This window comes from Wasmannia auropunctata, unplaced genomic scaffold, assembly GCF_000956235.1.
Source record: "Wasmannia auropunctata unplaced genomic scaffold, wasmannia.A_1.0 LD336053.1, whole genome shotgun sequence".
Taxonomy (NCBI): domain Eukaryota; kingdom Metazoa; phylum Arthropoda; class Insecta; order Hymenoptera; family Formicidae; genus Wasmannia; species Wasmannia auropunctata.
The window spans coordinates 3721293-3733542 of record NW_012026837.1 but is presented as its reverse complement, the minus strand read 5'-3'; the positions used below and the strand labels follow the sequence as shown (position 1 = coordinate 3733542).

Below are 12250 nucleotides of genomic sequence, written 5' to 3'. Positions count from 1 at the left end.
TTGCGGATTGTTTTGAATTGATTTAGAGTTCATTTTCTTCGATCGCGACGGCGCGGCGATGTTTAAGTCGACTTCAAGTCAGTGTTACTGTTATGGATCCACGCCTTTGGTGTCAAGTGTAACGCCTATCGAGCGCAAAAGGCGCCGAAGAATCAATTAAATATGAGCTTGCTATAGATATCCTATAGCACTTGCTACGAGCAACTTCTATACATTATTACTTGCGTCTATCGTAGACGTAGTTACCGTAACCGAGGTCCCATTAAAATAAATTGCTACATAAGAAAACCGCTTGCGCGTAAGACACGAATGTAGAGATAAGCTACTTCTTCTAAAGAAATTGAAATCAAAGTTTGGAATGTGCATTCTAAAAAAAAAATACGACGCCGAAAGCAGCGCATTTTGTGATCACATGACACAACATTGCGAGAACAATTTTAACAATTAATTATTACTTTGTGTAACACAATATTTCAAATGCACATAGAGAAAGAGAAGAAATTAATTTCGATATAAATTAACATTTTCTTAGAGATGGTCAAATTTATCAGCACGCTAGATTATTATTAAGGCTAGATTATTATAAATTTAAAAAAAATTAAAATTATCTTTGAAAAAAACAAAACTTGTTAAATTTTTCAGTTTTCTAAATTAATTACGAACAATGCAGTACTTAAATAGCTGTAATAAGATTTTATTTTCACATTCTGTTCCATCCTTCAATCCTACACCTCTATTTTTTTAGTCTCAAGTTGTTGGAATATTTAGACTATGTGTTTAATTAAATCACAAACCAAACAGGTTGTCAAACAACATATGTTGTGTGTTATGTTGAATCCATAAGAAATTCGTCTTCCCAACATTGTAAATTGTGTCACGTAAATAAATAAATTGCACTCAACTATCTTATTCCATCACGAAAGTCGGATATTTTTTTACGCAATTTTTTCTACGAACGATTGTCAAATTTTTCATATGATGAGAAACTAATCACCAACATCGCGATCGCGATCAAAATCTCTCTTTGTACAGGCGAAGCATTCGCGCGCGTTCCGTTCTCTCGAAAGAGAGAAAATCCGCGTATCCACCTCGCTAAACGGATACTGAGAGCTGTGGCAGAGAGATAGCGGTTCACCGCGTAACGGGGTTACGGGTTTCTTTCAGATCATAATAGTAATCTGACGGATGACATGAACCTTTTCCCGGATGACATAGGGCGAGAACGTCCACGTGTTTTCTCGTTTTATTTACGGTGTGAACGATGTGAATAATAGTCGATAGACCGAGAAACCATCACGTGTGTTCACACGATCGCTGATATATCGAGATCGTGTATATAGCAGCCCTCTTAGCTAACGCTGCCCGTTTATCTCCCCTTACAATCTACTTGAAATCTGCTTACTAAATTCATTTTCAAAACTATTAATTTCCCCGTGTGAGAACAGGTAATAATTTTTTTCTGTGACTTAAGTTTGCGTTGAAATAAAATGCATATAAAACTGCGATATTCAAAACAGCAAAATAAAAATAATTGGAGATAACATACTTATAAGATATTAGGAATTGAGTTGTGCAATTTTCAAATGAATTGTATTCATTTTTATATAAAACAAGCTCTAATTAATATATAACAGCATTAAATAATAACATTTTTCTAAGCATAAGTTATAAAAAGACGTAATTATTTTTTCATTTATCTGTTTTTACTTACTTTAATGCAAATCGAAAATAATCAGTATAATTATTAAAAGCACAAATTATATTGCTTATCGAAAAAAGTATATTTAGAGATATGTAGAGCAGTATATTTCAATAATCTATCTACATCGAAAGATCTCTGTCAATCGCAATCGATCGGAGATAGCTGGAAATTCGCATATTTCTTCGGGAATTACTGAAAAATGTAGTTCTCGGACCTATAGACAAAAGTAGGATTATGTATACGCTTCCTAACGCGAGCGGTGGTAGTGCGCAACGCCTCGCCTAGCAATTCGCTCGTCAACAATGCATGAGAGAGCCGCTACGTGGAAAACGCGACCTTTCCCTATCGCTAGACTTTTCCGGTCGTAGGAGGTAGGCGCGACGTTTTTCCGCACCGCATCGCTCGATGCGCAAGCACGTGTGAGCCACGCGATGGCGTCTCATTGGTCGTTGAAATCTCCCTCCAGCGTGATAACAAAGTAGCTAAACGCAATAAGTACGCAAAATTTTTTATTATTTTTTAGAGAGGCATTTACCTACATCTTGTGCTATTTTATTATTTAAAGTGTTATTATTCAGGTAATCATGTATATGTGATTACCTTAATATTATTGATATATTATTCTTTTATTACTTTGATTTCTCACTTTTTTTTAATTTTTAAAATAATTGAAATTATTTACGGCTTGTAACATGCATGAGCAAAAAATATAAAGGAAAGGTCAACAACGAGCAATTTTTCTAGAGGTGTTATAGAATAATTTTATTATTCGCACATATGTGAGTCATAAAATTAAACAACTAAACGTTTCAATTTTAGAATCTTCTTCAATAAATCAAAGTTAAATTACGCGTAAATTATTAAATTATAACAAAGTGAAACTTAAAAGAATACAGTATATAATTGGATGCAGATCATTAAAAACAGGCAATTATCAACATCAAGGTTGTATACATAATTACCGAATGTCGACGTTATATAAAAAATAATAAATAATACAAAATAAAACATAATAAATAAAAAATAAGACATTAGAATTAGATCTATAGTTATACATAGGCTGTGTTAATTTTAAAACGTAATAAAAACAAATATATAATGCAATAATCGGTTGATAAAATTGATTCTTTGTTGCGAGACAAGAATATATTAAGTTCAAAGTGATGTGATTATCAATAAGGGATTGCCAAGTGATTAACGCAGGGATTTGGACCGAACTGAAATCGAAAACTGTTTTATAATCCTTTTTTTTTACTTTATTATAATCTAATAATTTAACGTAATTTATATATATTTATATATATTTCACATAATTTAATACTTTTGACTACTGAAGAAAATTCTGTAAAGTCGAAACATTTAGTTGTTTAATTTTTTAGCTCACATATGAATAATAAATTATTCAATAACACTCCTAGAAAAATTACTCGTTGTTGACCTCTTCTTTGTATTTTTTTTCTTTTAATTTTAGTAAGCACTGTAAGATAAAATATGCATTCTGTGTATTTATTTACATAATTATCGTTCTAAACAAAAAACATTCTAATGAAAAATATAAATTTCACAATTATAATAATAATTAGAAAGTAATACAATGTCTGACGAGTCATCGTAACTTCGTATGATCGCTTATTCTGGTTTTGATCAAGTCTCTTAGAAATAGAAATTACTGTCTTGTTCGAATATTTTAAAGCATATTTAAATATTAAATATTATTAAATGCACAAAGTATGGTATTTATATATAATAAAATGTAATAATTCAATTTAATAGATCATTAATGATGCTAACGTAGTTAGCAAGTTGAAGAGCAAGGACGTGCATAGTTTTTAACATTTTCCATTAGACAAAGCATAAATTGTTCTCACCTTGTAACTACCTCCGGAGTGCAACATTGTTACTGCATTAATTATGATAAAGATGCTTACTAATAGAACAAGTTCACGCCATTCATACGTGGTGACAGCAATATTATTCTCAAGGTTGCTCACTGATAGAAGAACATTTATTTGACCTCTCCATTCTTACGCTAAATTCGCGACAGGCAACAAAAAAGAAATAGAGGAATCCCAACAACGGGTGCACATATCCGACAAGTAAATTTCTTAACGAGATGTTTATTAAAAAGAGAGTGAAGTAAACGCGTACAAAAGCTCAGTACTAACACAGTAATCAATTTCTAATGTACATTTCAGTCAGGCAAGATTAATTATGAATAATAATTAATCAATAATATTATTTATCAATAATAAATCTGTAACAAAAACAAGACGACTGCGCTAATATCACTATATAAAAATTATAAGACACGTGTTGTATATCAGGACACGTGTTAAGTTACGTAGTTAATATTAGCGAAAATATATAATAGTATCGCCGCTGCGTTAAACGGAGCGGCGTTACCAACCGTGTGACTTATAGTGCGCGTGTATGGCGACCGGGTACGGCTTCGGCACGTGCACCGGCACAGCCACGTGCACCGGATACGGTCGGTCCACATGCACGATCTTCTCGAAGGCGACGGGATACGGTCTCGGTACCGGCACCGGCACGTGCACCGGCCGATCGACCGGGACGTGCACCGGCTTCTCGACCGGCACCGGGACCGGCCGGTCCACGTGGACGATCTTCTCCACGGCGACGGGATACGGCTTAGGCACCGGCACGGCGCGGTCGATGTGAATCGGCACGGGCACGGCGATGATCGGTATGGGCCTAGCGACCGGCACCGCCACGGGTACTGCTACCGGTTGCGGAACCGGGTGCGGCACCGGCTGCGGAACAGGCACAGGCACTGGCGCTAAAGCAGAGCACGAAAGTATTACAGATGTATATTCATTAATGTGTAGACAATAATATTAGGTCTAATTTAATATAACGAAAAAAATCTTCAAAGCAACGAAGGCTATTTATAGTGCAGGCAATTTATAGTAGGCGATTCCTTCTATAATTAAATTAATTTTTATATATTTTATAATTTAAATATTATTACGAAATTAAATTAATCAATTATGTATCGATATACTTCATGCTCAGAGTAAATTCAAAATCAATAAAGCTGAAATAAAAATTATCTCCAATAAAAATTTACTCACCAACTGGATGATGTCCGACGACGAACGGGGGTGACGGCTCCGGTACATATCCCGGATACCCGACGTCTGGTGCTGGAATTTCGTAAACCGGTGGTGGTAGACCATATATGTGTTCATGATGCTCGTGTAGACCATGTCCATCCAAACCATCTAGACCTCTTTTCCCGTGTTTCTTTGCCTCTATAAAAGCACCGTGCCGTTGCTTTGAATACTTGTCAACGGTAATGGCCGCACTGCTGGCCACCACCAGCATTATTATCTGTAAAAACGTGTTATGTCGAGATGATTTACGTTCTTACAAAATTCTCAATTTATTTTAAATAAATTATACAGTTATATAAAAATTGTGTCTAACTGTAATTTAATCAGATGTCAGAAACCGCATGAAATTTTTCCGAAACGTAACAACGCTTCGGAAAATAAAAATCTGATTGTACGTCTGATTACAAGTTTTAAAAAAGACTTGACTTGTGTACAATTCGTAATTTCACTTTGGTTACTAAACCTAACGTTTTTATTTTACGATATTAGATTATGATATTAATTTAGATTATTTTTTAAATAAAGGTGTTATAAAAGCACAATCATCGTAATGTACAAACGATGCACAAATCACTAAATTAACGTGCAGCGTGTTCTCCATTTATCGCCGCGGTGCATCCGAATGTAGATCGCGCGCGATTATCAAACGCGATCGCGACGGTAATAAAAAAACAAAAGCGAAAATTCGCGCTGGTACCAGAAGGAGCCTCATGATCGGTCGCTCAAGAGCTTCCAGTTGCCGGTCGCGATGCCGACGAAAAACTGACTTCGCTCCGGAATCGTGACCCCCATATGTATTTATAGGGCATCAACCGATGCGACGCATCGCCCGAACGAAGAAGAGGAGCGATTCTATGGGGCGATACACTTTCGCTGCTCGTCCGAACCTGGGCGGCAGCCAAATGGCGGCTGCTTTTCTCTCCTAGGAGGTCGAAACTCAGGTGACGAGGAAGAGACGCGCGAAAAATCCTGCAGCATACATTAGCGGCGCAGTCATAGCCGGAGGTTTACCAACGACTATTTGGTCTTCCGATCGTTAGATAGCCGCGATCGCGCGCCCGATACACGGAGAAAAAGTTACGATCGCTACAACAGAATAATAATGTTATTTTTAACCCATCTATACAAAATGGTTATAGAAATCATAGTACTCTGGAAGTGAGTTATGTTTGCTCCAACCTTAGTGAAGATAGCTGCTATATGGATATATGTATAGTCGTGGACATATCGGTTGTGACATTTTTTTTTTTAATAAATTTCAAAACGCACTAATATTTTGCAAATGCGAACCACGATTGGTCTACTGTCTTTAAATTAAAGATAGTACACCATCGTGGTTCGCATTTGCAAAATATTAGTTACCTATATAAAATATATATTATGTAAGTATATTAAATATATATATTAGAAACCTAAAAAAAAAAATGTCGCAACCGATCTGTCTACAACTGTACACAAGGCGTTAAAAATGCCTTCTCACTCGAAGAAGCGCGCATATCGGGCGCGTTCCAATCAAAAACGCGTTTTTCTCTCATCGCGTGACTTCGAGTGAGAACGCATTTGTGACACCGTCTGTACAACCTTAATGATTATCTCTAGGAATTGTTCCTGTAATCATAGTTATGCATGTTACGCTTTATTTTATCTTAAGCTAATGGTACTTACAATCCTTATATGTGTATGAAAACCATATACTATGATAAAATTATCTCCTTATTGATAAGACATTTGTAAGAATTTGAAAGTGTATTTGTTGGATACTGATAAAATTCAATTTAGCAAAGTGCATTTCTCAGGCGATTGTCATTATAGTTGATCTCCATTACCTTCCTGCCACTTATTTCTCTAACAGCGAGCTTTCCGAGACAATGGCTATATCTTACAAGATTGTTCGGTGACTCTTTGCTAAAGTAACTATGTGGCAAAAGAAAAAGGGGATATTTACAATGCATATACATATATTGTATATTAAGAAATATTTTTTATAGTTAATTTACTTAAAAGTAAAATCGTACATCTACAATAACGAGAATCGCCACATACACTTGTGACACACTTGTACACACTTTATTTTGTTCTTCGCGAGTGTAGACAAGACATATAAAATAATACTACTGCAATGGAACTGACAATGAATTCTTAGTGCTGTACCGTGCAACTATATCTTATAGATCTCTCAATCACACTATTTAAACTCTGTAAACTACATTAAAGAGACAACAATAATAATCTTTCGGTTGAGGCAACCATATATGAAGGCAATCTAATCAAATATTATTTATCCTAAAAATTACAGTTGCGAGAACAATATTGATGGGTATAGGCTTTAACAGATGCATTCAATATAATATCAATAACTTAAATTCACATACATTTCTTTTCCAAGCATACAGAATATCGTTGTAACAACCACGGCAATTTTTTCCGTGTATGTGATTCGATTCAATTCGCGTATACGATTGGCATCAGTCCGAGCGAAAAATGTATCGCATTGACATATAATTATATTATAAAACAAGTTTCGTTTAAACGCTGTATAATTCAGAACATCAAATAAATAAGGATTAACAATGGAATGGAATTCTATTTACAATTTTATATCCCGTGTGATGTGAAAGACACTGAAAGAATAAACACGGTAATACATACATGTAGGGTGTAACTTAAATACCGATCACTAATTACATAGCGTTATTCCTTGTAAAAAAACTGAGGCGAGAAATCCTGAACTATCTTTTTTCTACAGTGCTGAGTAAAGCGATCAGTACTGCAGTAATTACTGTTGAGCATTGTAGAGAAAAATGATTCTCAGGACTTTTCGATTCAGTTTCTTACGAAGAATAACTGTATGTAATTAGTGGTCGGTATTTAAGTTACACCCGATATTAGACGATGAAAGCAAAAGGAACGGGCATCGCGCTCTGTTGACAACTATATATATAAGGCAATACCAGGCGATAAACACGTGTTAGACTAAACAGTCTTTTTATATATATATAATATTAGTCTGTTCTGTGATTCCTTACGATTTTTTAAAAAGCCACGGTACCTCGATCTTCGATGGTATCGTTACCTTTTTTCAACATCCACGCGCGAACAAAAATTTTTTCTACGAAGCATGATAATATTAAAATCTAGAGGTGCGCTTTTCATACATGCGCATTATATACAACACAAAGACAAAGGCATTCCGTTTTAGTCGAACTGGGCACTTTCACATTTATATAACACGTACTACGCAAAATAAAACGTACAACCATATAAACTAAATAAAAATTATAAATTTTGTTACATATAAAAAAATTTTATGTACTTCATTTTATACATTAAATATACAAAATTATAAATTCTGTCTATTTTAAAATCGGATATGAATTATGGACCGTTTAAATTGTCACGAGATAATGCGATTCGTCAAGTAAGTCATCGGTGATTTCTCAATAGAATAAATAAATTTATTGTAATCAAGCAATGCACTGTTGTGCAAAAAATGAAGGTAATTTCTCGACAACGAGTTAACGAATTATCGTTTGATCAGTTAATTCATCAGTTTCGCGAGAGATGAAGATATGCGGCAGCGAATGCAAATCGCAACTTCGGTTTCCTTCAGCGTTCCACGGTGTCCTTTATTCGGTCAACGAGATCGAGACGGGGCGCATTTTCCTCTTCGCTTCCGCGTTAATCACCGTGGACTTTCCTAACTTTCATTTTCTAAGCTTCTAATGCCGTCGCGTTCCTAATGCCGGCCGCGCGCTACCCGCCATTCATTATTCATCGGCGAGTTCGAGCTGGCGAACTCGTAACAACACGCCCGATGACGCTTGGCCAAGGTTCGCCAGCCACGTATTGCGAATTAGCGAAATGCACACGTACGCGGTGGTGAAGTATAACAAAGAAACGGCCCGGTAAACGTGTAATCTGAGTGCCTCACCGAGGAAACAATGTTGTTACGAGGAAAACATTTGTTGCTTAAACAGTGTTCTCTCATTTCCTTTACGAAATTCTAAAAGCATAAATTTTAACTTGTTTCCTTTTTCTCTGTCTTCTATTATTCTTACATACAAATATATGTAATACAATATAACATTACCATATATTATATTATATATTATTATAATATAATATAAACATTTATATTATATTTAAACGTCTAAAATTTGCAAGGAATTAACTCAGTCAACACGTTGATCGTATCTCCTTAATTCATATCATATACAAAAAGGATAATAATATAGAAAGAGACAACACGTCTTATTAACTTAGAATTAGCTAATCCAGAGTATCAGCACGATTGAGAATTAACTGTTTCAATTGTACGTTATCAACGTTTATTCATCGCTCACAGCAGACAGTAATAAACGGCGCGCGGAATTCTTAGGCGTTTTCCTTTTCACTGTACGTGTGCGGAAGTGCGTTTCCAGGCATAATTAAAGAGGTATGAGGATGTAGGTAAGTAGTACGAGTGCCTTGATCGTCGAATGTAATTGCAGCGTCAACATTGCGAGCACGAGCGAGTAATCGGGCGGGAAACTGGTGTCGTTCTTGGCAGAAGACACGCAGGTGCTTGTTTCAATATTAAATAGTCTTCAGTATTATTTAATACATTAATCCATAATATTAAATATTATTTTATTAATTTGTTAAATAGCTCGATTTAATGTTAATTAATATTTATTGTACAATATATTTACTTTCTTATTTCATTCACCTATAGGCTTTACGTGTCTGACGTCACTTTGAAATGTCGCCGCAAACTGGATCGATCGCCGGCAACTTTCATCACCGGAAGTTCGGGGTAACGATCGAGAGGAGGGTGAGTTTCCGATTTGATCGTAAATGGGAACTTGATCTGTTCCTCGATCTGGACCCGTCAACTCGTCCCCGGTACGATTCGCAAATATAAAAGGCTTCCGTTGTTACGATCTTACGAACAGTTTGTCCGACGACGAGAGAGCAATGTCGAAGATCTTTGTAAGTAGCCGCACTTTATTCATTTAAATTGCGTAAATCGAGATTAAAGTTTGCATCAAATATAAAATATCTGGGTTGTAAACCGATTGACCAGTTTTTTCTGCAATTAAAAATTCTAGAGAGTTTTCAACTCTCTTGATTTATACAACGCATTAAATAGTTGAAAACTTTATAAGATATTAATTTATCAAAATTTGAATTAATTTACGATGGGGTGCTGTATTTCAGCTGTTCCTGACGTTACTATGCACCTACGCGGTCGCGTCGGTACCGAAAGATGCGAAGCAGCAAAAACGGGGCATTATCGGAAATGACGGATGGATCGGTCTATCGAGCCCTTATGGACATGGACAACCGTGGTCGATCGGCCACGCCCCTTGGAAAGGAGGACTCAAACTTCCCGAGGTCAATCTCCACGCAGGGTAAAAATATCTAATACACTTATTGAAAGTAATAAATGAGGTTCATATAATGTAGAATGATTTAGAGTAACCCTCTAAACCGTGTACACGTTTCGCATTAAATTTCAGCATTCTAAAATATAATCCCAATTAAAAAAGTATAAACTAACTGGCTAAATGAAGAATCGTGTATTCTTATTTGTTTAATGTACTTCCTAAAAATTATATCTAAAGACAATGCCGTTAACAATTATATTCACGAAAATATTCAGAACATCTCGTGTCGATCGACAGGTTGAACCTGGCAGGTGCGATTTATGGTAGAGGTGGCATCGCCCTAACACCCGGAATTCTGAAAACACTACCGGTGGTCATAACGAAGCACGTGGTGGTGGAGAAGCCGGTGCCAATTCCGGAGCCCATAATCATAGAGAAGCCGTATCACGTGCCGATACCAATCGAGAAGATCATTCACAAACCGGTCCCGGTCCCGATACCGGTACCTCAGGTAGCGTCTCGCCAATTTTACTTTCATCGGCGCGTGAAGTCTATTAATGATGATCACTTTTCCTTTAATTTGCGGTAATTTTGCAGAAAGTAATGATGGAAAAAAAATTGTGAAAATCTCTTAATATCTAAATCATATTGATAAGCAAATATTTTAAGCTGATATTCTAACGTAAAGATCAGCATAATGAAAAATGTCATTTTCTTTCAATCATATATCTCTGAAATTAATTTTTAAAAAAGCCTCGATTTTCAGTTAGAATTTTCAAAACTACAAATGATTTAATACATAAAAAATCATCTTTAAATTTCCCATTAAAATTACAATCGAAACTAGCATTCCTTTCATCGAACGTAATCAAAAAAATGCTTATTTGATATTGGATTTGGCGCATCAAAAACGCGTCTCTAAGGATTACCCCAATTAAATGCATGCATGGAAATCAAGGATTATTTTTCATATTTTTACCTCTTTCTATCTTCATTGATTTCTATCGAGACAAAAATCGCGATTAACCGAAACATTTTTTTTTTTTAATATACGCAGGCGGTTCCGGTTCCTGTGGAGCGCCCGGTGCCGTACCCGGTGAAGCAGCCGATCGCGGTGCCCGTGCAGCAGCCGTATCCGGTCCCGGTGAAGCACCCGGTGCCCGTGCCCGTGCCGGTGCCGGTCCCAGTACCGTTGGCCCCGCTGCCGCCCTTGCCGGTTCCCCCGGCGGCGGCGATCCCGCTGATTCCGACGGCCGCGGGCGGCCTCGCTGGCGCCATCTATGCGCGCGACTACGCATCCGATCATCTGTACGTCCACCCGCCGCCGTCGGCCGCCGTCGCCGCCGTGCACGGCGTGCACGGCGTGCACTTGGACCACGGCGGCATCGGCGGCATCGGCGGCATCGCCCCCCTCGCCCACGGCTTCGGCCATGGGCTTCTCGGTCACGTGCTGGCGCACGGTTACGGCCACGGTTACGATCACCACGATGCCCACATCGCCCATGTCGACCATCTTGTCCATGGGCACGAGCACAAAAAGAGGAAGACCGACAAGAACTGATTCTCGAACAGGGGCCAGGGGGAGAGAACCGGAGGGTCGTCGAAATGTTGTATATAAAATCGAGGGACATATAATATAGCTCGTCCGACGCGTCCCGTTTATGTATATAAATTTAAGGGAGATGTCAGTAGAATAAATGGAAGAATTCTAATTTACGTATCCTGTGGTTATAAATTCTTCGGAATTCTCGTTGAAATTGTATGTACATAATAAACCGCGAGGGGCTTTCTGTGAGAATGGTAACAGCGAGGGTTTCTAACGCTTTGCACGTCACAAAAAAAAATGCAAAGTGGATGCGCTCGGGCAATGCGAAAAGCCAGAAATTAACTGCGTCACGTTTTTGAGGAGCCTCGAGAAAGCTAGAAGCTTGAAAAATTTAGATCTAGATAATTTTTCCATTTTTTTTTCTTATAATTCTTGGCACAATTTTTCTTCCTATTTTACGCGTCGTCGTTACATCGGAAATAGATCACACGTTCTC

The 12250-nt window shown here is 37.2% G+C and overlaps 2 protein-coding genes across 2 annotated transcripts; one reads left to right on the top strand and one right to left on the bottom strand.

Moving 5' to 3' along the window:
• Positions 1-3841: 3841 nt before the first annotated feature.
• Positions 3842-5551, bottom strand: LOC105451125 (proline-rich protein 4-like). Its single transcript, XM_011691390.1, has 3 exons — positions 5537-5551; positions 4798-5056; positions 3842-4502 (listed from the first exon to the last, which is right to left on the bottom strand). The coding sequence occupies exons 1-3, from the start codon at positions 5549-5551 to the stop codon at positions 4102-4104; spliced, it is 675 nt and encodes a 224-aa protein (XP_011689692.1). The 3' UTR covers positions 3842-4101.
• Positions 5552-9771: 4220 nt separating this feature from the next.
• LOC105451299 (zinc finger protein 512B-like) lies at positions 9772-11769 on the top strand. Its single transcript, XM_011691669.1, has 4 exons — positions 9772-9810; positions 10039-10232; positions 10506-10719; positions 11266-11769. The coding sequence occupies exons 1-4, from the start codon at positions 9796-9798 to the stop codon at positions 11767-11769; spliced, it is 927 nt and encodes a 308-aa protein (XP_011689971.1). The 5' UTR covers positions 9772-9795.
• Positions 11770-12250: the final 481 nt, after the last annotated feature.

Coding starts and splice junctions, on each gene's coding strand:
- LOC105451125 (XM_011691390.1), bottom strand. Junction 4,503..4,797: donor CGTCGGACATCATCCAGTTG/GTGAGTAAATTT, acceptor GCTCTGCTTTAG/CGCCAGTGCCTGTGCCTGTT.
- LOC105451299 (XM_011691669.1), top strand. Junction 10,233..10,505: donor GAGGTCAATCTCCACGCAGG/GTAAAAATATCT, acceptor GTCGATCGACAG/GTTGAACCTGGCAGGTGCGA. Junction 10,720..11,265: donor TCCCGATACCGGTACCTCAG/GTAGCGTCTCGC, acceptor TAATATACGCAG/GCGGTTCCGGTTCCTGTGGA.